This window comes from Prionailurus viverrinus, chromosome C1 (genome assembly GCF_022837055.1).
Source record: "Prionailurus viverrinus isolate Anna chromosome C1, UM_Priviv_1.0, whole genome shotgun sequence".
Classification (NCBI taxonomy): domain Eukaryota; kingdom Metazoa; phylum Chordata; class Mammalia; order Carnivora; family Felidae; genus Prionailurus; species Prionailurus viverrinus.
Window position 1 is genome coordinate 11,293,692 of NC_062568.1, and position 25,713 is coordinate 11,319,404.

General features: G+C 45.3%; 1 protein-coding gene across 2 annotated transcripts in view; it reads left to right on the top strand.

Annotated features, from left to right (window-relative positions):
* The window catches only part of EPHA4 (EPH receptor A4), a 151,183-nt gene that overhangs the window by 48,410 nt on the left and 77,060 nt on the right, over positions 1-25,713 (top strand). The window contains exon 4 of one of the 2 annotated variants that reach the window (XM_047872707.1): positions 21,863-22,018. The exons of the other annotated variant lie outside the window; for it this stretch is intronic. Within the exon in view, the coding sequence (XP_047728663.1) occupies positions 21,863-22,018 (156 nt within the window). The remainder of the gene's footprint in view (positions 1-21,862; positions 22,019-25,713) is intronic. 2 annotated transcript variants of the gene reach the window in all.

Genomic DNA, 25,713 nt, shown 5'->3' on the forward strand with positions numbered 1-25,713 from the left:
ATGTTCTTGGGTGGGTGTTTATTGGATATTTGGGGGGGGGGGGGCGGGGTTAATTCCAGTAGCTTCCCTGAGCTTTACTGTAATAGCCATCTGTCGTCTTTATATAATGTCTAGGTTAGTCATTGCCTAGGGGTTGTCAGCTAACTTTTTGATTCATTGTGGTGGATCAGCTGAACCATTCCTGCAGTAACCTTCTACCTGTGCCACGTGTTCTCAAAGGTTACAAACACCTCTGACATTGACAATCCCAGCCTCTTGCTAGACCTCATCCTCCTTGACAGCTTCCTTGACTGTTTGAAATTCTAATTTTGTACTTCCTTCATGTTTCCTCCATGATGAATATATATAGCCTTTGGCCATTGGCACTGGACACTGAAATTCTCAGGTGCTTTGCATGCACGGTGGGTACAACTGACAGTGGCCGTGTCGAGAGCACATGGGGAGGGTTAAATGAGGTCCCATGTTTAAAGGGCAAGTTGGAGGTGAAGTTGGCTGCCTGAAGTTAGGCAAGTTTCTGGTGGTGCTCAGGAAATTCTAGTGTCCTTCTGACTCTTCGGTCTCCTGTATGCCTTGCCTTTGCACTTCCTTCTTCTCCGATTGCCTTTGAAATCTGGCATTTCTAATTCTTTCCTGAACTCTTTCTGAACCTGCGGCTCTTCCACGCCTGTGAGTTTTGTGTGCTTCCCAGATGTTTGTCACATCTCTGTCTCCAGTCGCACTGACCTCCACACCTGTCTTTCCAGTTGCTTCCTCGACATCTCAACGCAAACATCTCAGAGTCAGTGACCGCCTAACTGACCCCGCGCCCCTCCTTCCAAACCTGACTCCTCTTCTCTAGGCCCTGTTTTGGTTATAAATATCTCTACTCTCTCAGGCATTTGGCCTAGAGACCTTCAAACCAATTTCAGTCCCATTTTTTATATATTCTGAGACATCTAATGGGAAGGGAGATACTGCTGTTGGTTTGGTGTTGGAGAGGACTTTCTTCCTTTCCCCATTCAAGGGCAAGTTGGAGGTGAAGTTGGCTGCTTGAAGTTAGGCAATAGCTGCTTGATTGACATTCACAGTAGGAGGTCACGGTCTGGGGGGGATGAGAATAGGGAAGGAATTATTGCAAGATGTCCCTGGGTTAACACTGGGGACCAAGCCACACCTCACTGTGTGTGCAATAACCAGACTCTCACAATCTCTACTTTTCAACCACCTGCAGATACCATTAGGGCTCGTAAAATGCAAATAGATTTTTAAAGAGTCATTGAATACGTAGTAACCTTTTTCATTGTATAATATGTCAGATAATGCATACTGAAAGCACAACTCTCAGAATGTTAGGATGTCATATTATGAAACGTGGATGCAAGGGTGATTGGCTTTCTTCCCTTCGTTTGGGCACCAGCACATAGGAAAAAAAAAAATCAGAGCTTACAGGAACTTTCAAACGTAAGATTTGGGGGAGAGAAATTGAAATTGGAAACCTTGAAGGGCGCCTGGGTGGCTCAGTCGGTTGGGGGTCCGACTTCGGCTCAGGTCATGATTTCATGGTTCGTGGGTTCGAGCCCCGTGTTGGGCTCTGTGCTGACAGCTCAGATCCTGGAGCATGCTTTGAATTCTGTGTGTGTCTCTCTCTCTCTGCCCCTCCCCCACTCATGCTCTGTCTCTCTCTCTCTCTCAAAAATGAATAATAAACATTAAAAAATTAAAAAAAAGAAACTGAAAACCTTGAAACACTTGAATAGTGAGTTTCGGATTCATACTTCCTGAAAACATATCTGTTATATTCAGGATAAGATACTAAGCTCTGTGTGTGTGTGTGTGTGTGTGTGTGTGTGTGTGTGTGATGTAACTATGTCTAGGATAAGTCTTATCCTCTGAGTTTATCAGTCGCTTGCTGGATCATAAGGGGAATAAATGTGCAAATCAGCATAAAGGTGCTGTGTACACAAAAATAAACTTGAGTTCTGATTCCTGAAAGCAGCAATGCTTGATAGAAGAGGCGATGGTTGGTTTTAGGCTTTGAAGAGAGGTTAAGATTTTCTTATTTGTAAGTGAGTGGGACTGTGTGGACCATTCAAGTAACATCAGACGGTCCGCAGTCTGGTTTGATTGCATGTAGGATATTCGAGGGACAAATTAGGGCAGGATGTTGGGGCTCTTGGGTTTCTGTACTCTTCTGTTTGACTTTCATGGTATATACAATGGGGCGCATGAAAGATTTTAAACAGGCTTGTCACCATGAACGTGAACATTATATTTTAGTTATTATGTGAAAGGAGTGTTGAAAAATTAGCCTTGGGTGCCTGGGTTGCTCGGTTGAGTGTCCCACTCTTGATGTCCACTTAGGTCATGATCGCATGGGTCGTGGGTTCGAGCCCCACTGTCGGTCTGCATGCTGACAGTGCAGAACCTGCTTAGGATTCTCTCTCTCCCTCTCTCTCTCTGCCCCTTCCCCATGTGCTCCCTCCCCCTCTCTCTCTCTCTCTCTCTCTTTCAAAATAAATAAACTTAAAAAAATCTATAAAAATTAGGTCAAATTAATGGCGAGTAAAGGCAAGGGGAGACGAAACAAAAGAGGTGAGGAGAGAGAGAAAAACTGAGAAACTACAGAGGAAGAAACATAATCCTCCAAGAAATGGAAAAGGCATGGCTGGGACTCTAGATTGTGCTGGAGGCAACCTGCTTTTGTTTATTCGGACTGTGAGTTTAAAACGTTCCCTTTGCCTTACATTTGAGAGGTTGATTTGGTGGTTCCCCCACTACGCACAGGTCTTTCAAGGTTCTGTTAGCCATAAAACTCGACAAGGCTCCCTTCCTAAGGGACAGCTGTGGGACTAGCTTTGAGTGCCAGCAGGGGCAATACCTTCGGGGACCAGAGTCTCCTGGGGAGGATGCGTTTATAGCCGAACAGAAGAGAGAAGTTCTTTCGGATTAGCCTGAAGAACTGCAGAAAAGGGAATGAGTTTTCTCCATGTCGATTGTCCCTTCCTCTTCTCCTCTTCTCTCTTTCCCTCAGTCTTGCTTTCAGCCACCAGCTGTTTGCCACCTTCTAGTGCCCTGGGATTAACATCAGCTCTGCTGCCCGCGACTCAAGGTCCAAACACCCCTTTCCAGAAACAATGCCTTACTTACAGTTACAGTGAGGAAATCTGTGTCACCTTTGTGGCCACAGGACCTGGATAATCTTAGTATTATTTACTAGTCTCAAAGCACAGATCTTGTTTTGTTATTTTCTACCCCTTTGAGGCTTTCGCAAATTTATGTAAAACTACATTTACAGGCACCCTAGCTGTTATACTGCACTATGATTTGTTGAAAACATGTGGCTGCTTTGTTAGTAAAGGAACCTTTGCCAAGAGCATTGTGTGTGGGAGAGTGTGACTAACTAGGCAAAGGGACTTATCTCTTATCCTATCTGTCTCAGCTCTCCGGGCTGCCTTTGATATGACTTATTTCTTCCCCCACCAGCCCCAGCCCCTCCAGCCTTTCCTGCTATCGTTCCTCCCCAAGTTATTCATATCTAAATATTTTCGCTTTTCAGGACTAATCTGTTCTCTGGATTCATTTTCTGTTGGGTGATCTGAACCACGCTTTTCCTCCTTCCCTGAGGGACGGCTACTCACAAACAGAGAGCATTAAAATCCTGCCTCCCCTGCTCCTCTGCCCTCTAAATATTAGCAGCGGCCCTTCTTGCCTTCTCGTGTTAGGATCGTCTTGTCCCCCTTTTGGCAACTTTTCAACGGAGCCTGTGATGCTGCGAGGCTGTTTGAGGGGAAATCTCAGTCCCAATGGCCAAGAAACACAGAAACGGGAAAGCGAACCCGAAAGGAGCTCTGTAAAGTCACGGCCAAGAGTTGGACTGGGCTGCCTTCTGGCTCCAAACTTCTGGAGGTGGTCATCAAAGTTCAGATGCTAACGAAGCCATTTATTCATCCATCTATTCACTCTGTAAACATATACCGAGCGGCTAGCATTAACAAGCTACTGTCCTCAGTGTTAGAGCTCTCATAGTAAACAGGATGGGCATATTGGCTGCCGTTGAGCTCCAGGGGAAGATGTGTTCCATGGGGGAAATGGACAGTAAACCTCTAAATACACAGTTCATTACTTAATTACAGTTGTGCCGAAGGAGGGGGTATAAAGAGGGTCTGTAAGAGAGAGACATTCTCATGGGAAGTTTCCTCATTTCTTTTTTTTTTTTTAACTTTTTTAACTTTTATTTTTGAGACAGAGAGAGACAGAGCATGAACGGGGGAGGGGCAGAGAGGGAGACACAGAATCCGAACCAGGCTCCAGGCTCCGAGCGGTCAGCACAGAGCCCGACGCGGGGCTGGAACTCACGGACCGCGAGATCATGACCTGAGCCGAAGTCGGCCGCTTAACCGACTGAGCCACCCAGGCGCCCCATCCTCATTTCTTACAAGCTGGAGATACGGACCATTTTACACTGAAGAATAAGGACTGAGTTCCATGACCGTAGGGGCAATCAAGGGAAATGGGCATGAATGGTACTGGATCTGAACAAATCTACTTTGATTTTGCAGCCTTCCTGGTAACCAGCCAGCTAGTCTCCCAATTAGGTCACCAGCAGTTCTGTGCGGAAACAGGAAAGCGAGGTTCTCACTTGCAAAACACCAGCTCACGGCCCACACCAAGAGCTACCGAATGTCAGCTGGGAACCTCATAAACTTCATCTACTTCTGCTGCTGTTGACAGGGTCGTGTCAGCTGCACTCTTGCTTCCGGTTTGAATCACGCTCAGGAATCTGGCCCCTAGGCCGGCGGCTGTCAGTGGGTGCGGTCCTGTGGCCGCCATCCGGGTGTGGCCTGCCGTAAGCGGCCTGAACCCCGGGACTGGAGACCAGCTCCTAAAGGCTGTTGTGTTAGCAAATACACGAGGTGCTTGGTAATGAACGGTGGAAGTGATGGCCCGGTCTGCTCAGGTGCATCTAGACATGACTCATATGGAAGGACGGAGCCAAGGGGAAACTCCAAAGCTCCTTCTTAGGTCATTTGTTTGGTGTCTTAAGTCCACTGCAAGGAACACCTTGTGACCGTGGGGAGAGCGAACTGAGCATCTCCGTGGCTTACTCGGAACCCAGCTATTAAGCCCAGCTCCACTATCTCCCCCTCCCCTAGGTGACCATCACGTCTCTCTGGCCCCCGTAGCCTCCCTCTGGTCCCTGTTCCACCAGCAGTCAAACGATCTTTTGAACGTTTGCAGCAAACCGCGTTGCCGTGTTGAGAACAACCTTGAAACTGTGCGCCGAGTTTACGTCTCATAGTGCGGACCCCGCTGCACTCGGAACTTGGTCTCAGCGCTCTTGAAGCGTTGCCCAGAGACGGTGCTAGTCTTTCCATCCCTCTAATACCCACTCAGCACAGGGCCACCGCAACGTTTTCTTTTTCCTTGAATGCTTCTCCATGTAAAGTTTCACATGTGTTGACGCCCGTTTAGCTCCGCGCCCAACTCACTGGTCCCCTATGAAGGGCGGTTCCTCAACACCTGTTCTCAGCCCCTCCCCACCTCACGCTTCCACATCACACGTGTCGTTCTCCTGTTAAGTGACACCCTGCCACTCGAATGTCCGCAACTGGAAGCACAGACCTTCTCAGTCCTCCTCCTGAGCCAGGCGCGTGTAAGTGATCGACAATATATGGAGACTGAGTGAACCCCGACACCAGAAAGAAAAGACATTTCTTTCCTCCATTCTCTTTTCTTTGACTTTAATAAGCGGCGAAAAGAACACAAGAGACACTCAGAAATCTCTGCCAAGACAGGTAAAGAGAAAGTTCGCTAAAGAGTTGAGAGTTAGGGGGCGCCCGGGTGGCTCAGTCGATCGAGCATGCGATTCTTGACTTTGGCTCAGGTCATGATCTCCAGGGGCGTGAGATCGAGCCCCGTGTTGGGCTCCACGCTGAGCTTCGAGGCTGCTTGGGATTTTCTCTCTCTCTCTCTCCCTGTGCCGATCTCCTCTGTGCTCTCTCTCTCTCTCTAAAACAAAACAAAACAAAACAAAACAAAAAATTAATGGAAAAAAAAGTTCAATGTTATGAATTTATTGGAGGAAAAAAAAAGGTTGTTTCTGTGAGGCAGTAAATCGGACCCTTGCTCCTGGTTCCACAGCTGGTAAGTGGCAGAGCTTAGATCCTGAGTTCCATGGATGAGCCTGCACCAGTCCCAAAAGGGAGAAGTCTGGTGTCCTTACAAGAAACCAAGGCCCGGGGTGCCTGGGTGGCTCAGTTGGTTGAGCATCCGACTTCGGCCCAGGTCATGATCTCGCGGTTCGTGAGTTCGAGCCCCGCGTCGGGTCCTGGGCTGACAGCTCAGAGCCTGGAGCCTGTTTCGGATTCTGTGTCTCCCTCTCTCTCTGCCCCTCCCCCACTCATGCTCTGTCTCTCTCGCTCCCAAAAATGAATAAGTGTTAAAAATAAATAAATTTTAAGAAACCGAGACCTGGAGATCTTAAGCTGGTAAATGTTGGGACCGGGATCCAGGTCTGCTGTCTCCAGAGCCTGGCCTCCTGGCAGGCGTGCTGTCTGAATTCACTTCCTGCACTTCTACGTAAGCGTGGAGTGGATTCTTGGTTGTGTTTTTGACATACCATGTGTAACCTTGACATAGCCTTGAGGAAAAAGAGCTTCATTTTGTTCATGCAAATGATCATTCACCTGCCAATTTTTTTTAATGGCTTCCTCCCTCCCCCCCCTCCCCCGCCAGGCTGGGGAAGTATTTATGACCTCATCATTCTTTCTTTCTTTTTCTTTTTCTTTTTTTTTTTTTTTCCACCTCCCTTCGAATCCAAGCCTCCTTCAGAATGACTCCGCCTCAGGGCTAGGAAAAAAATGTTTCATATCCTAATACGTAAAATGCAGCTCCTCTCTTGGTCACAGCTTTCTAGACACAAAAGTGATCTACTTTTGACGGCTGCTTGGAAGGACTTGCTAATGATTTTCCATTGCTTTGTGCTATATAGGAAGGAAGAGTTATTAGCAAAGAGATTAAACCATTTCCGTATACCTAGATGGAGGTCTTGGAAATCGAATCCTAGAAAAAGTTTTCAATTTCCTATGCTGTACGTAATCATGTTTGAAGGTTGGTCTAGAAGTTGGTTTTGGATGAGTAAAGGTTTTTGTGCATCTGACATGGGTTTAGTTTATGTTACTGACAGACACGCAGTTCGTTCGTGTTTGATAATCAGCGTGATTTGTCCTCCATTTTTCTTCAGATGGGTCACCATTCACTTTCCTCCCATCTATATTTTACAAAGGAGGGGGAGTTCTACTTTTTCTTCCTTCATGACCCAACCCTGTGGGAACATGTCAGCATCATGGTCTCATTTTTGTTTGTATTAATTGTATTAATATCAATTTTCATCACGGTTGCTCATGTTTGATATCTGGGAGGAGACACAGACGCACGGGCAGATTATGACTTGGTATTTCCCCTGACATCCCTCTTTGTGATTTATAATTTATAACTGGGAAAGATTTACCGGCCAAACTGATAATCCTTCCCAGCAAAAGATAAACACACTTGTTAAATCATCAGTGTAAGTCAGATGCACTTGAAAGGGACGAAGAATTCACCTGCAAGCACTTTTGGCATCTTGCTCTTTCCCACGGATCCAGACTGATGACAGTGAAAGCTGAGGCTGCCAAAGCACTTTCCCCGGGAGCACCTCCCAGAGCCCCTGGGGGGTGGGACCAGCCCGACCTGCCCTGCCATCCTGAGGATCTAGAGATCAGCCCTTTTGCTTTACCACGGGAGATCAAGTGAAGGCACGGATGTGTGTGTTCTAGTGCTGTGGATCTGTGGAGTCCAGATCCGTGAATGCACAGGTCCCCTGACCCCATCTTGTTGGTGTGGTTCTTTAGGAAGCTCACCTGTAAGCCATCCTTGTCCAGGCAGGTGCATGCGGGCTCTCCAAGTCCCCCTGCACATTCCTGCTAGCAATTGAAACTGATTTCTCAGGACGCGGGTCTGTCGACTGGATGTCTTCAGAAGGCATTGAGTAAATGATCAAATGCTCCCCGCCTGCATGAGTGTAACTGAGTCAGTGGGAGAGAATGCGTGGGTTATACGCTATTTTGTATAGTAGCAAACGCATCACTGTTATCTCGCGTCTGGTTCTCTGGTTCCTGCTCTCATCTCTTAGATTGCTACTATACTGCACCAAAAACAGACGGTGCAGATTCCCCATAAATTTCACTTGGTCTAGACTAGCACTCTTCTGGGAGCTCCTTGGGAATTTTTATTTTGTTCTCCTCTGACATAAGCAGTGTCGGAATGGTCAGACACATAGAATATTAAATGTTGGCCGATAGTTCTGAGAAATCATTAATCCACTACCTGCAGTGCCAAAAGCAGACGTTTAACCTGATCGCATCCGTTACACATGAATCACTCTCTTTTTATTAGGAGTACTCAGAATTTGAAAATTCTCTTAAAAAAATTCCCAATCGTGTTCAAAAGGCAAACAGCACAGGAACTCACGATCAAAACCCTCAGCAGAGCATCGTGAGTGCGTTGCTAATAACTGACATGGGGGAAGTCAGTCTTTTAAAGCTATTTTTTGTTGTTGCTGTTTTTGAGATCCTCAGGCCCCATCAACATAACAAAAAGGAAGAAGGGGCGCCAAGCAGTTATTACTGTGCTGTTATTCCCGCGGCGTAAATCATGATTTGTGACAACCCGGGCTGTAAAGTCGTTGCGGTGACAATGACGAGCAACGCTGCTGGAGTTAATCAAATAATTATTTAACACGTGTTTCTCTTGATCTGGCCCTGCCTTCAGACCATATGTCATTCTTTCCCAGTCTTCGTTACCACCTTGACTTTTAAATGGAGCAAATGAGCACGTATAGGATGTACGTGGAGTTAATGAGGAAACCACTTCTGTCTCCAGTCGGGCTGTGAGCTCCCTAAAAAGAGAGTCCTTGCCGCAGTCAGCTTACTGGATGCCGGGAGCACCCGCTGTCCTTTTTGAACTTCCGGGGTAGCTTCCTGGCTTAAACTCTTTCGGAGTATTCCACACAGGGGTCGCTCACTCTTTCAGATGCCATTTTTCTACTCCATTCCTTCCACAAGCAGATGGCCCGGGTTAGGTGCATAGGGAGGGACCCCATAGTAGTCTGCAGGCACTTCGGCCGGAGAACATTCCTTAAGATGTGAGGGTGAGCAGGGGCGCCTGGGCGGCTCAGTCGGTTGAGCGAACGACTTTGGCTCAGGTCGTGATCTCAGGGTCGGTGGGTTCGAGCCCCGCGTCGGGCTGTGTGCTGGCAGCTCGGAGCCTGGAGCCTGTTTCCGGTTCTGTGTCTCCCCCTCTCTCTGCCCCTCCCCCATGCACACTCTGTCTCTCTCTGTCTCTTGAAAATAAATAAATGTTAAAAAAAAAAAAAAAGAGATGTGAGGGTGAGCAGTGGTCTGTTCTGTTCCTGAAGGCAACAGCTTCACATTTCTCTCAACTTTTATTTTTTATTTTTTATGAAATACATCTTTTCTTTTATTTGTGCTTTAGTATTTTTTTTTTTATTGTTTCTTTATTTTTGAGAGAGAGAGAGAAAAAAAATAACAGCACGAGTGGGGGAGAGGCAGAGAAAGAGAGAGGCACAGAATCTGAAGCAGGCTCCAGGCTCTGAGAGCCTGACATGGGGCTCGAACTCACAGACCGCGAGATCATGACCTGAGCCGCAGTCAGAAGCTTAACTGACGGAGCCACCCAGGTGCCCCTTCTGTCACCTTTTAGAGCCTAGTACGTGTTCCATAAATATTCACTATCGTTATTACAGTTACTGTTACTATGTAAAGGTTTAATAAACGTTTGCTAAAACATGAGTGGCCAAGTGAACAAATAAATGCACATGCCTCCTAGTGGGGTAGCTTTCTACATGCCGATGCTAATCACACAGACTCAGTATTAAATTCAGATGCGGTAGCGTTAGCTGTGGAAGATAAGACAGCTGCTTCCTTTATTCAGTGCCTTGACCTGGTATTTGTAATCAGTGGATATGTAATGAGCCACCACCAGTCTTTATGGACCCAAATACCAAAGGGTGAAAGAGACAATAGCAACTCATCAAAAAACCTGGCCCTCTCTGAAATGTCACGGGTAATCAAGTTCCATGTTAATGGCTTTAGATACGGATAGTACATCACTCAGAGTGATGTACTATCCACGGTGAGGATTGATAGTTTATATGGCAGGACTTAATCGAAATCTTTCCGAAGTATTCCCTTCAATTTTCAGTAATTTATGTTCAAATTCAAGGCAGAGATTAGGTGTTTTTAAAAACATGATTAAACGCTTTCTGCCTTTAGCTCATCTTAAAGTATTGTTTGTTCTTGATCGTCTTTCTTTATAGGGTGGTCATTTGTGTTTTTAGTAACCATCTGTTTCCTTTCTTCATACAGATTTTAACATATTAGAAAAGCCGATAAGCTTACATTTTGTCATAATCTTAAAATATTGTTTAAGTCAATATACGTGAACATTATGTCTTCAAATAGAATAGATAAATCGAAAACAAATATCAAATTAACATTTCTTCAGTCTCGAAGTTTACTTACGAAAGTCATGGTCGTGGATATGTGAAATTTAGGTACGAGATAAAGGGAAAAAATACAAAATTTGGAGAGTTTAGGGATTAGATTGTTTCCCTGAGTTTTTTTTTTTCCCTGACTTGTTTTTCAAGTCAATGTTAAAATCCCTTGGTTTTTTTTTTTCACATAGAAAATTTTCAGTGCCCTATGCGGAAGAAGAATAAGGCTTAGAGTAAGTGTAGGGAATCTTTTATCTAACAAACTACACATTAAAAAGAAATTGTTCGGGGTGCCTGGGTAGCTCAGTTGGTTAAGCATCCGACTTCAGCTCAGGTCATGATCTCACGGTTGGTGGGTTCGAGCCCCGCGTTGGGCTTTGTGCTGAGCCTGGAGCCTGGAGCCTGCTTCGGATTCTGTGCGTGTCTCTCTCTCTGCCCCTCCCCCACTCATGCTCTGTGTCTGTCTCAAAAATAAATAAACATAAAAAAAAAGAAATTATTGCAATTCCAGTAATAATCACAAATAGTAATTTGCTGTGCTGCCTTCTACTTTGAAATTGTCATCCCTTAGCAAGCCGATGTAATTTGTTTCTAACAGTGCTCTATCGTGATCCATTACAAATTCATAGTAACTCTATCTTAGAATTGTCCTGATTCAATAAATAAAAGTTTCTAACGGCACTGTAATCAAACCTGGTAGCAACCTCGGGGTTTTTAGAACAAACGGAATAGATTATGTCTTTTTCAAAAGTCCCAAAGCCGCCCTTCACTTTATCTATCAGTCAAGTAACTTACATCTGTATTTGGAAGCCTGATTGCCTTTGTTGGAGCCCTTAAAAATTCCCCCACGAGGGAGAGCCCCAGGCATACCAGCCAAAAGTTGCAGGTACAGAGATGACAGCCAGAAATCTTCATTCCCATCACTAACTTTACACAATAAGGAGGAGGGTTGTGTAGAGTTTCTGACAATGCAATGAGGTCTTGTCAACGTGCGGAGTCTGCTAATTAATTCCATGTTTAATTGAACTTTGTCTACTTCGGACCTTCTGTTGTTCAAGTTGACTCCCTCCAAATTCACCAGAAGAGAAATAGCTCCTTCCATAATTAGATTGTCTGTTTCCCAGGCAAGCAGGGGAAATAATAAGTTATTTCTCCACTGCATTCTTCTTGTTTGTGTTCAATAATTTTTTATGGAGTTAATTTAAATTGAGCAAGCTTTATGTGAACTTCCTTCCAGAGGATTTACTGCATCTTACGTGAAAACCGTCTACATCTGACATTTTAGAATTACCCACCTATTTATGAGATTATACTGCATTGTCTTCTTGAAAGAGCAACTCAATTTTCAGCATAGATTTTTCGTTCATTGTTTCTTCCCTCCATCTGTTTTTATGAAAGCTAGCTCCCAAGTCACAGTGGAAACAATAGAGGGAGATGGAATGGAGAGAATGGGACAGGGTTGTGGCTAGCTAGAAGAGAAGGGTCTGGATCATAAACTATCAGTGGAAAGAAGAAACCTTGAATCCCCACCCCCACCCCCACCCCCACCCCCCACCCCCCACCAGTAATCTATTTCATTCTACAAATGTGTTTACATATTTTTAATAAAAAAGAAATTTTTACCTGATACCTGCGGTCACTAAATAAGCTGCAGATGCTACGAACTGGAACTCACTCTAAAGTTTTCTCTCTCACGTTAGCAGGGGAAATGAAACAATTACGAGTAAGTTATCTGGCGATGATTTAGAAACTGTGTCCAGTACTATGTAAAATACGTGGGTTATCCACACTCTCCTCAGTTGCAGGCCACCCACATGACACTGCAGCCCTAACAAATCACCCTTTTAATGAGTAGCTACTACAGGCCAGACACCAAACTTCACCCCTATCCGTTGTCTCATTTCATCATGACAGCAGCCCCGTGCAGGAGAAAGTCGAAGTCCGAGGACTTAGTTTGTTCTAGTTCACATATCAAATAGATGGCGGGACTAAGAAGCAAATACGGGTCTAGAGGACTCTAGACCGAAGTGCTGGCCTTTCTCATTCTGTCCCCTGCTGCCCCTGCTGTAGACGCTTATGGGGTCTAAAAAGAAGTCAGACAATGAGTAGAAATGTTAGAGAAAAAAGTAACCAGTGATTTATTTCTGCACTACTTTTTCCTTTGGTCATTTTTTTACTTTTACTTACAATCTTTTTGTTGATGATTATGAAGCATCTCTGCCCTAAATATCTTAAGTTCCTGAAACGGATGTCCAGTCTATTCCTTTATCAACTTGATTGAGATAACCAAAATGAAATATTTTCCTTTTATCTGAAACCTTCTGTTTTTACCACCTCCCCTAAAGCCATCTCAAAATAATACCCTGGGGGGAGTGAGGACCCAAAGTCACTAAAATCAGGTCAGAGCTTTTACGATTCGTACAGCTTTTATGTATTATTCAGGTGTTCGGCACAGGCTTGTACCTCGGCATGGGTGGGACAGACTTGGTTCCCATCTGGCCTTTCAGAACGAGAACCACTGTCTTTCAGAAAGCATTTTCTCCAGTGTATATCAAAAACATCTCTATATAATTGTTCCATTATTTAATCACTTAAAAAACAAAACACAACACTGGGTTTTGCCATCCCGAATGTAGTATCCAGATAACAGAAGAGTGTTCTGAAATCAAATAAACAGGAATTAAACATGCCATTTAATAGTCTTGAAGCACAGTGTCAAAAGAAAGAGGGGCAATTCATAGTACCGGTATTAGGGGACAATTACTTATTGGAGACAGTGCTAGTTTAGTAAGTGTCCTTTAGATTTTCGGATTAATCCATTTTTTTTTTTAAGATTTAAAAAAAATTTTAAGTCATCGCTACACCCAGCGTGGGGCTGGCACTCACCACCCTGAGATCAAGAGTCCCATGCTCTACTGACTGAGCCATCCAGGCGTGTCGGATTAATCCATTTTTTATGAAAACATTCTACAACAGGATCTGTTCTATAATGTCGGGGTTTATTACAAAGTGCAATTATACTGGTTTGAAGAATAATTTCGATTTCCTATGGAAGTCTTTCATTCCTTCAGTTTCAAAAAATGTCACGTTTCGGGGCGCCTGGGTGGCTCAGTCGGTTAAGCGTCCGACTTCAGCTCAGGTCACGATCTCGCGGTCCGTGAGTTCGAGCCCCGCGTCGGGCTCTGGCCTGATGGCTCGGAGCCTGGAGCCTGCTTCCGATTCTGTGTCTCCCTCTCTCTCTGCCCCTGCCCCGTTCATGCTCTGTCTCTCTCTGTCTCAAAAATAAATAAAACGTTAAAAAAAAATTTTTTTTTTAAATGTCACATTTCTGGCACGTTCTCTCCCACCCCCCAAACCCAATTACTCTCCCCCTGATAATAATGAGGCCCAGTTGTCATTCCCTGTAGCGTTTGGGTCCTAGAAAATGGATGAGATGGTTTTACCTAATTTGAGATGAACTGTCCTTTGACATTGCTACTGAGAGATGGGTCTGTTTGTTTACTGTTGGGCAGTGGTTTTCTTTTTTTTTCTTTTTTATTTTTTTTTAATGTTTATTTATTTTTGAGACAGAGAGAGACACAGCATGAGCAGGGAAGGGGCAGAGAGAGAGGGAGACACAGAATGTGAAGCAGGCTCCAGGCTCTGAGCTGTCAGCACAGAGCCCGACGCAGGGCTCGAACTCACGAACTGTGAGATAGTGACCTGAGCCGAAGTCGGACGCTTAACCGACTGAGCCACCCAGGCGCCTCTGTGCAGTGGTTTTCAAAGTGTGGTGCCCGGACCACATTGTCATCAACCTGGAAGTTTGTAGGAAATGCAAATTCTCGGGCCCCATCAAACAATCCAAAACTTGGACTGGAGTCCAGCAATTAATCTTTATACGAGACCTGCAAATCATTCTGGTGGATGTTAAAGTCTGAGAGTGACCGCTCCCGGGAATAGAAGCTAGGCATCCTTGCCAAATTTGGCCTATTTTAGTTTTATTTGTTCTATGATTTTAGCGGCACGACGAGCAAAGGCGAGTGTCATTCTTGTATTGTGTAGAGGAAAACAATTTGAGCTCAGGATTCCCAGGAAATAAAACCTTAACACAATAGAAAGTGAAAGTCAATCAGAATGTCTAATTGCAAAAATGTATAGCATCTAAGAGATACTGTCCCCCAAATCAGGTTAAACGTCATTTAACCAAGAGAATCATTTTAAAAGTGGATTTAGTTAATACTAGTACTGAATCAGGTCAGTCTTCCAGTAAGGTGGTTGATGGAAAGTTTATTCTTCTTCTGCAGCAATAGTAACAAAGGGTTTTTTATTAAGCTTCACCATTCAGAACTAACGGAGGCCCTGTAGGGTAACAGAGACCACAGAACCTTGGATTCCAGACCTAGTCCTGGAATGCTCTAGAAGGAACTACCATCGAAGATGAGTATGTTGGACTAGATCAAGTGTCAGCAAAGTAGTGCCCTCAGGCCTACCACCTGTTTTTGTATGGTCTGAGAGCCAAAAATGTTTTTTACAGATGACATTTGCAATCAATTCCGTAATAGGGGACGCTGTCTTTGATACCTAAGTAAGTGAAATGTTATCTTTCCAGATAAGAATTTCATTCTTGGGACGCCTGGGTGGCTCAGGCCGTTAAGCATCCCACTTTGGCTCAGGTCACGATCTTAAGAGTTCATGAGTTCGAGCCCCGCATCGGGCTCTGTACTGACAGCTCAGAGCCTGGAGCCTGCTTCTGATTCTCTGTCTTCTTCTCTCTCTGCCTCTACCCTGCTCACCCTCTGTCGCTCTCTCAAAAAGAAACCTTAAAAAAAAAGAATTTCGGGGCGCCTGGGTGGCGCAGTCGGTTGAGCATCCGACTTCAGCCAGGTCATGATCTCGTGGTCCGTGAGTTCGAGCCCCGCGTCGGGCTCTGGGCTGATGACTCAGAGCCTGGAGCCTGTTTCCGATTCTGTGTCTCCCTCTCTCTCTGCCCCTCCCCCGTTCATGCTCTGTCTCTCTCTGTCCCAAAATAAATAAATGTTGAAAAAAAAATTTAAAAAAAAAAAAAAAGAATTTCATCCTTACCAACAGTAAATCTGTATTTTTTTTTAAAAATGACTTAATTATTACTATTTTATTTTGAATCCCATTAATAAAAAAATAAAGAATGTGTTAGAATTTTATCTTGCAATAGAAATACCTTCTTAATATTCTTAATCTTCCCCTTGGCCTGCAAAACCTAAATTATGTGCCGTTTGGCTCTTTACAGAAATGTTTGCCAATCCCTGGACTAGTTGATTTTTAAGGTTCCTTCAAAAAACTCAAATGTTCAGTTACTCTCAGTGCGTATCAGTAAAACCAGTGTTGAGACGTGTTTTCCTCTTCGGGAGTGAAATCTGATCAGATGGGCCCCCAAACAGAGCCCCATTTCTCTCGCCGTCCTCCCCCATGAGTGCAGTAATTCAGTCCACACCGCCTAGGTTAGAAAATCAACCCTGCTTGGGACAAATCCTTAACTTTGCCTCAGTTTTCCCATCTATGCAGTGGGAAAACAGTTCATGCTCAGGGCTTCCCCGAAGATGGCTGGGGCTTGCGTTGTTATAAACACCGCAAAGCGGAAACCTTATTTGACAGATTGTTTTCCTTTCCCATCAGTTTTTCTTACATCATTCATATAATAGTCTAGCAAGTAAACAGTTAATCAGAGAACTGAGTTGGATAATGCCCTTTAAAAGTGACTCTGATATTTCTCAAGTAGATTTCCTAAACCTACCAGACCTACTGTGGAGCCAGTCAGTACACCGAGGGCAGTGTCCCCATAGAACCTATTTGGAAGTGTGTGCGGAATAGCATGCCTACACGAAGAGGCTGGAGGGACCCATGGGCTCTCTCCAGCACCATCTGTTCCCTGGAGACGAGTTTGCATATAAGGTTCAAATTCCCTGGGCGCCTCGGTGGCTCAGTGGGTTGGCTCGGGTCTTGATCTCGCTGTTAGTTAAGTTCCAGCCCTTGGTGAGTTCGCCTCTGCCTTGGGCTCTCTGCTCTCAGTGCAGAACCCACTGGGGATCCCCTTTCTCCCTCTCTCTCTCTCTCCCTCTCACTCTCCCTCTCTCTCTCTCTGTCTCTCTCTCTCTCTCCCAAAAATGAATGAACTTAAAACAAAACAAGACAAAGCAAAACAAAACAAAAAACCAAGGTTCAAATTTCCCCCAGAGAGCCACTGCTAAAATTTCAGCCTTGACCTTCAGGACACTCTGTATTAAAATGCAAATTTGTTACCTAGGAAGGTAATTTTTAACCGTTTTGTGCCTATTTATGAGTACTTGGGCCAAAATTAGGTTTTTCAAATTAGCTAGGTGCCTGAGAGCAGCGCTTAAATAGAAACTGACCCGATTCTCTGATTCTCTGAGGTGGGCTTAGGCTAAACCTTATAAAGGTGCTGGGGTGACTGTGACGCGTGCCCCAGCGTTTTCTGCGCTCCGCCTTTACGAGAGTCCCTGTGCGCATGCGTGCAGCCACAGGCGCCTTACTATGAGGGACTTTGAGAGTAGCACTGTCCAACAGACACAGATTGCGAGCCTCTTAGATAATTTCAAGTTTAGTAGCCACATGAAAAAAAAAAAAAAGGTGAGATCTACCATGCGGAATTAATTTTAATGGTACATTTTTCTGACTTGCTATACCCCCCTGCATTATTGCTTCAATATGTAATCAATATAAAAACTACTAATAAGAGACTTTGCTTTTGCGGCCCTAAGCCTTTGGAATCCAGCTTGTATTTAACGCTTATAGCCTGCTTTGGACCAGATCAGTAGCTGCCTATGGCCTAAAGCCGTTGTACCGGCCAGTGCAGCTCTGAGAGCCTTTAGAAACTGCTTCGCAGGTTGCAGAGAGCATGGCACTGGTTGTGAAAACAACCCCAGGATGGTCTGGGGGCACAAGTGGAAGCTGGGACCAACCTCAGTTCTTTTGTACTCTGTTCCATCTGTGTCGGATTTTTGCTGACGGTCAGTGTTCACCCTGTGTAACTGCATAAAAACTTTCATCAGCACATGAGCCGGGGTTAGATACTGACTTCCACTTAATTGTGTGACCTCAGGCAAGTTACTTGCAACCCTCAGTTTCTTCACTTGCAAAACGCGAATAGGGATAAAGTCTCAAGCTCAAGGGATCCTTGTGAAGATGAAATGAAACGATGCCTATGAACACCTTAAGTGCTTGATCTATCATCACAGGTGCTGTTATTGTTAGATATTCTTGCAACCAGAACGGTTTCAAAATGAACTGTAAAGACAGTCTTTATTTCTCTAAGAAGGGGGAAAAAGACCACACCATCTATATGCAATGTTTTTAAAGAGTGGGTTTAACTAGCTCCTTGAATTTGGCATTGCACCTCGTGTCAATCATCTGTGCACCGAGAAATCCTGAAGGTACTACATCATCTGAAGAACATTTTGGTTTTGTGTTTCACCGGAAATTACGATGTGTACGGAAACTTCCGTACAAGACTATCCTTAAAATGCAACCCGTGGGGCGCCTGGGTGGCGCAGTCGGTTAAGCGTCCGACTTCAGCCAGGTCACGATCTCGCGGTCCGTGAGTTCGAGCCCTGCGTCGGGCTCTGGGCTGATGGCTCAGAGCCTGGAGCCTGTTTCCAATTCTGTGTCTCCCTCTCTCTCTGACCCTCCCCCGTTCATGCTCTGTCTCTCTCTCTGTCCCAAATAAATAAATAAACGTTGAAAAAAAAAATAAAAAAAAAAAATAAAATGCAACCCGTTATGGCACTGGGTGAGCCAATGAGAGAAAAGAGTTTTGCTTTCTCTTCTTGTCCTCACTTGTCTTTTCCTTTTGTTTAGAGTCAGCAGAAAGAGCTCATTACCGCAAAACTAAAGGAAGTGAATTCAGAGTTTTCACTGCACACGTGAACTCATCTTCCCACAATGACGTATCTGAAAGGCCAAATAAGGTGCTCCTTCACTGTACTCCAGCGAGGGGGCAGAAGGAATCACACACGCTCTTGGGTGTAGAGTGTACAATTTGACTCACTCCTAACTTGCTTCCCAAGCCCCGGCCGTAAAAAAAATACAGTGGACTAGTTCTCACCTCTGGGAGAATGAAGGAAAATCACAACGCGTGTCAATGCTTGTTAGACCACATACACCTTTCGTGGGGGTTTTGTTTGGAATGACAGATGTAGTGACATTTTAAAAATGCAAATAGGTGGTGAATAAATATGGGATCTGCTTCCACATTCACGCACCAAATGCTAGACGACTGTGAACCACAAGAGCAAAATAAAGTACCTAACCATCAATTTACTAGGTCATTTTGAACGTGGGCAGCACAATGGCCACGTGCATGAAAAACCACTCCTGTATTTTGAGAGAGCCTTTCTAAGAATGCTGAAATATTAATAACATGGTCTTAATGTAGTTGAAGACAAAGGAATGTGTTAAGGGCGGCAAGGGTGGCCGAGAATAGCACAATGACAATGTGGTATTTTTCCTTGCGCTTGTAAAAGCAAGAGGAAAAGAGAGTAAAAATAGTCAGTGCGTTTAAAAAACAACAGCCTTCGATTTTCCAAATGCGTATAAAACTCCGTATTCCACAAATGAATTCACATACACCTAACTCTTGCTAACACACTCCTACCAGCTTCAAGGAAACGTAGACAAACTATAAACTTGCGATCTCATTTTTTCCCTGAAATTAACATAAATATACAACTAATTTTTGAACTTTAGGAAATTCACGACATCCTCTCATTTGACTTCTGTGAACTCTGAATTTAATTTTTTAACTGGAAGTAGTCTGATCAGAATAGAAGTTGACGAAATAGCAATAGTCTGTTTTTCTCTTCCTTACACCTTTCTCGACGTGCTCTGTTTTCGTGTTGCGGCGAATAAATCATAGGCCAATTTTTCTTGTCACTCTTCCACTTCCATTGTGAGTTTTTAGGTTTTGCTGCCTGGTGAAATGGAGGTGCATAAGGATCATCAAGAACATGGAGAATTAAAAAAATTTTTTTTTTTTAAATGTTTATTTAGTTTTGGGAGAGAGAGAGAGACAGAGAGAGAGAGAGAGAGACAGAGAGGGAAAACAACCAGGGGAGGGGCAGAGAGAGGGGGAGACAGAGAATCAGAAAGCTGTCAGCACAGAACCTGATGCAGGGCTCGAACTCACGAAATCACGAGATCATGACCCGAGCCCAAGTCCCACCCTTAACTGACTGAGCCACCCAGGTGCGCCAGGAACATGGAGAATTTCAATCCACTATCCAGATGCGGAAAAATAAAGCAATTTATGCCTTCTCCTCAGTCCTAGCTCTACCAAACCTGCAGCATGTTTCCACAACTTGCCTTTGTTGGCTGTGACTCAGTAACCCCCCAGGACCCAGTGGATTTGTTTCTGAGTTCAGGGACTCGCTGTGTTTGATGTGGGAAGGACAAGCTTGACCCTCAGTGCATCTTTCTCCCCAAGCTGGTGTTTCTGATTTTAGTCGAAACCCTAGGGCCATCTTAAGCATGACCAGAAAGCACCTTGCATATTGAACCATCCCTAATTATGTGATGGGTGTAAACTTGAGACACATAAATCTCAGTCATTGGAGCAACCTGTTTTTCTAAGATTCTCCGGTCCAGTGAAAGACGAAAGCAAATAAGGGAGAGATTGATCTCCTAGCACTTTTATTGTCGGTGCTCCACACATCATAAAGTTTTGGCTCGTTAAAGGAAATTCCATAAACAACTTTAGTTAATAATAGTGAAATAACCGTGTGCCTTTCTGGAGCTTCTGCTAAACTCCCTTTCCACTTGCCATTACCAGAGCATGATTAAGAAAATACCAACAGGCTGTTCAAAGGGGAGGAATAGACTCCAACTGGGAGCCGTACAGATGCTTGAAGGATGAGTAATGAGACAAGGGAACGTGGCCATATCTCCTCAGAGAATCACGCAGTTTTGTGGATCTCTTTTTTTGTCTCCTCATTCGAGTGAAACCCGCTGGGTTTCTGGCGTGGTCGGTCTCCTTTCGTGGTCAGGCTGATGGCAAATGCCTAATGGGTTCTTCCCCCAGCTGGTATTTTTGATAGTTTAGGAACATCTTAAGGACGAGATAAATGGACAACACTGAAAGTGAATCGTACTGGAAAGGTGGTGGGTATCTGTCACCTTTTTTTTTTTTTTAAACCTCTGGTTGCCCGAAACAACTTTATTTTTCATGGCCTTGTCGCTGTGGGTTTACTACTGATGGTGTTGGTCAATTTTTATTTCAAGTGGAGACAGATTTGGGAGGTGATGGTGAAGGGCAGAGGGGAGAAACGGGGGGGTGGGGTGGGGAGCAAGGCCCTATTAATTATTTTTTATTGTGAGGTTTCCCAGAATTATTGAGATTTTCCACATTAGGAAAAGCTGCCATTGGTGTCAGCGTGATGTTTGCGAAGATGAGGTCATGGAAAGCATGTCAGGTGCATAAAGAACTATATGGCCCATGTTCTCTGCAGCAGCCACGTAGGGTGTGTGAGCATAGGGAGGCAGGGGGGTGTTGAAAAAATAGAGAGAGGGGAAAACAAGAGGGTTTTATTAATCTGAAAATGAACATAAAATATTGGCTGATCTTAAAAAAAAAAAAAAAATCTCAGTATGTTATAGTCCAGAATCTACGGTCGGTACTTTATATTACTTTCCCTTGAAACCGTGACCCATGTCTTACCAACTCTTTTCTTTTATGACTCGTTGCCTTTGTTGGCCTTTTGCTTTGGTTCCCTCCGTACCGGTAATTAGGAAATAATCACCGATAATTTTTCTGTGAGCGTTTGGATACGCTTCCGACTGTTGGTTCAAGACCACGCTCTCAGATTCCGTAGCATGTAGCCAAGAGCGTAGGTTTGGGGGAGAGAACACTTGGCGTCCAAGCTGGTCCCTGACCTTTACCTGTCGCGTGGTCTGCCACCAAGAATGGACTTTTCAAAGCCAGCATCCCAAATTTCCAAGGGAGGGCTGATAACAGTACGTGTGCGCAAGCTGTTCATCGGGATTGGACACCATCCTGCATGTAAGCAGCGTACCTGCACGCAAGAAGCCCTCGGGAAACATAGCTGCAATTTGACCGATACCGCTGGTTTTAAGAAAATGTCTCCCGTCGGGCTCCTTGCCACCTGACCGGGAATGTAATGACCTTTGAAGAGTGACTGTAACCGATTAATGTTTTTCGTTGCTTTACCTGCGTCTCAAGCCAGGTGATCACTAGCGATTCACAGAAACGTCCCCCTTCTGCTGGGTCAAGGAGGTGACGTTTTGCTCTGCTCTGTTAGTGGTGGCTTATGTTGGTGTGTGTTTCCTTCTTTCCCGTAGCCTGCAAAATTGGCTATTACAAGGCCCTCTCCACGGATGCCACCTGTGCCAAGTGCCCGCCCCACAGCTACTCTGTCTGGGAAGGAGCCACATCGTGCACCTGTGACCGAGGCTTTTTCAGAGCCGACAACGACGCGGCCTCTATGCCCTGCACCCGTAAGTTGTGTGCTTCTGTCTCGTTTCTTCGATGCCAACGGCTGCCGTTCCCGCCTGGCTGGGTCTTCTCCCAAGATGACCAGGGAGGGGGCAAGTTAGATCGACTGTGAAATCTTTTGTTACTCAAAGCAGGAGGAATGCTTACGAAAAGGAAGGATCCGTCTCGCTGTCCGGGTCGCCTTCAAAACGCACAGCTGACCACAGGCCACTTTCTGGAGCAGTGATAGAGCTCTCAGGGGTTGTCCGGCAGTGCGATTAGAGCTGAGATTGGAATTTATACATGGCTCTACCGTCTCCTTCGGGAGTCTTGGGGAAGCCTGACAGCTGCGGGGCAGACAGGTCCCGGGCAGGGTTCCGGGGACGGGATCACGTGTGGGCTGTGGTTTCAGTTTGGGCACTGAGGTCATGGCTTGCATTATCATTCCCCTTCTTCCCTCTTTCCTCATAGTTTTGTGTTCATAACATTTAGGCCCGGGTCCTAATAAACGCCTGTTTAATGATAGGCACTCAATACATGCCGGGCTAATGAATGGATGGGGTTAGCCCCTTGGTATGCAGAGGAGCAGGGAAGTCTGTTCTCCCACTTTCTGTGGACCGAGCTGCTAGTGTTGCCATTGCTTCCACCAGCACTGTGGGCTTCGCAGACCCTGCCGTGGCTGTGACCTTGACCAGAATAGGCAGCGGGGGGGCCCAGGCATTCCACTCATGGTGCTTCCACTGCGTGAGTCAGTGTGTCGAGGGACAGAGCCAGGCACGCGGGGTTCGCACATGTTCTGTCTTTGTTTCCAACATCCCTCCCTCCCCACAGTTAAGAGCAGGTTGACAGTTTAGTCTCCTAAGTTTCGTCTCCGGTTCCTCATCTGTAGAATGGAGTTAAAAATAGTACCTCCGTCATCGTTGTTGGTATTTAGCACCGTCCTGTGGGCCCTGTTAGCGTAGAAACGCAAAAAGTGACGCTACTCAGTATATTTTAGCTTTTACTGTGTTTATGGCTGTTACTATTTTGTTCCCTATTACAAATTCCATCTTGGCTGGCCTGGAGCCAACATCCCTCCAGATAGAAGTATTTTCTGGCTGTGAGGCCATTGTCTGGTTAAGGCAAGTATCAGCCTTAAAAGGAGTGGGAAGAGATTCCAGATCCATCCTAAATTTGGACTGACATTACCGGACCCTCCAGAGTTTCTTTTATAAACGACGACAGCAGTAAGAACCATTTCACAGAGGCGCCTGAGTGGCTCAGTCAGTTGAACGTCTGACTTGCTTTCGGCTTAGGTCATGATCCAGTGTCGGGCTCTGGGCTGAACGTGGAGCCTGCTTGAGATTCTATCTCTCCTTCTCCCTCTGCCCCTCCCCTGCTCACACACGTGAGCTTCCTCTCTCTCTCTCTCAAAAAAAAAAAAAAAAAAAAAAAGAAGAAGAAGAACGGGGTGCCTGGGTGGTTCAGTCGGTTAAGCACCTGACTCTGGATTTCAGCTCTGGTTATGATCTTATGGTTCTGTGAGTTCAAGCCCTGCACTGAGCTCTGCGCTGGCAGTGTGGAGCCTCCTTGGGGTTCTGTCTCTCTTTCCCTCTCTCTCTGCCCCTCCCCAGCTTGCCCTCTCTTCTCTCTCTCAAAGTAAATAAATAAACTGAAAAAACAAAACAAAACAAAAAAACAAGAAGAATCATTTTATGATACCCAGGTAATGTATCAGACACTTTCAATACACCTCATCACAGGGCTCATAGTAAACCAAATCTATAAAATAGGCATTATTTTCCATTTATACACGACGTAATTGCCAGCTCAGAGATGTTAAGAAGGAGCCCAGGACCCCACCCCAGCTTGGGGATAGAGCTGCACAACCAGAAGACTGACATTTTTCTTATCACAGGCAGGCTCTCTTGCCCACTCCCCTCCCTGGGTCGAACTCAAACTCCCTCCTGACGGAAGGAGAATACGAGGGCCAGCCTTGGGTGTAAGCGTAAATGGGCAAAGACTTCCTCGTTTTCTTTTTGTGTTCCTTCCCTAGACTAAGTACTTTCTCTAGATGGCCATGATGTTTGATAAGCTCAAGTCCCGGTCTTTTTCTTTTCCAACCTGAGAGTCCTCATCCCGTGTTCCACTCTGTGGGATCAGGTAAACTCTCCTCCTCTGACCACACCGGCTGCCAACAGTTCCCTGGGTGTGGGATTTTAGGGCACCAGAACACTCAAAGGGCAGTATTGGGGCCAGACCGTGTGATGGCTGCCTTCACCTTGCATCATGCAGTCTGTCTTCCCATACAGATAGAACCTTCCCCAGACTGCGGCCCGACTGTGTTAAGAACCTCATAAAATTCATCTTTGATGGCAAGATGGTCTGGCTCTTGCCTCCAGGCATTTTCAGTCTCGTGATTCCGATCTGTCACCAGCATTCTAAGACCACGGGCCCATCACGTAACTACTGCACCTTGCTACGTGGGAGCGGTTTAGGGAGACCCCAGAGGTCACCACCTGCCTGAGTTACTGGAATGCTTTGCCGCGTGTGTCAGTGTGGTAGCCGAGCCCTTGGAATTTAATGTTTGCGTAGGCATAAATTGTTGGCTGTATCTTGAGGATCCAAATGAGAAAAAGAAAATATGGGTTTTAGCAATTGGGGGGGGCATCAAAAAGTTTCAGAGCTAAAGTAACTTTTGCATTTGTCGGCGATTGCTTTCAGTAACGTGAAGGAAGGAAAACTGCAGCTTTTTGTGTCACTGATAAAAGACCCATGAAAATAGCGACGTGATATGTGATCTTTTTCCCCCGGTCCATCCTGTTAGTACTCCGCCTACACTTGACTGACTCAAGCTCTTTGTGTTATTCTAAGTTTATTGCGTCCCTCTGACTCGAGCTAGGAGGAAGCACGGTGCTGTTAACACCACAAAGTTCTGAGGTTGTTCAACCCCTCGACGCCGCTTACCCATCGGTCAGCTGGGATTCTCATGATCTGCCTGTCGGGTTGTTTTGAGAATTAAACAAGAAAATATTTGCAAAGGTCTGGCCCACGGTAGGGATCTGACAAATGTTTGGTCCCTTCTCGTGTCCCCAGCTGGTCACTTCCTCCCCCAAACCACGTCCACACCACACTGCCAGCGTGTCTGACTGCCTCTCTATGGTGCTTTTCTCACTTGACCGTGCAATTGAATTGCCCAGTGGCTGCACTAGACTCCAGAATCTCTGGGGATAAGATTCAGGCATCAGCATTTTCAAAAGCTGCCCCCGTAATTGCATTGTAAACACAAAGTTGAGCCCACGTCTCTACAGAGTTTATTTTTAAGCGTTTTTTTTTAATTTAATAAACATTAACGACATAAGACTCTTAAGACCTCCTTGGAGACAAGGATAATTGGGGGGGGGGGTGACCATATTTTGCTAATAGGTTTACTAGTAAATTAAGCAGCAGAATTATAGTCTCTTCTACTTTACAGCTCACTTTCGGTTTTTCCCTTCCTGCACTGTCCCATACTGTGGCCACTAGGCACATATGACTCTTTAAATTTAAAATTCAGTTTCCAATTTATGCTGTGCCATATTTCAAGGGCTCCCTAGCCGCATGGGGCCAGTGGTGACCATACTGGACAGCTCCTCTGTGGAGTATTTTTGCCATCGCAGAAAGTCCTGGTCGGCACTTAGTAGGCATTTCAATAGAGAAGACAGTGGGAGTTTCTCCAAGAACCTCCTATTCAAATAAC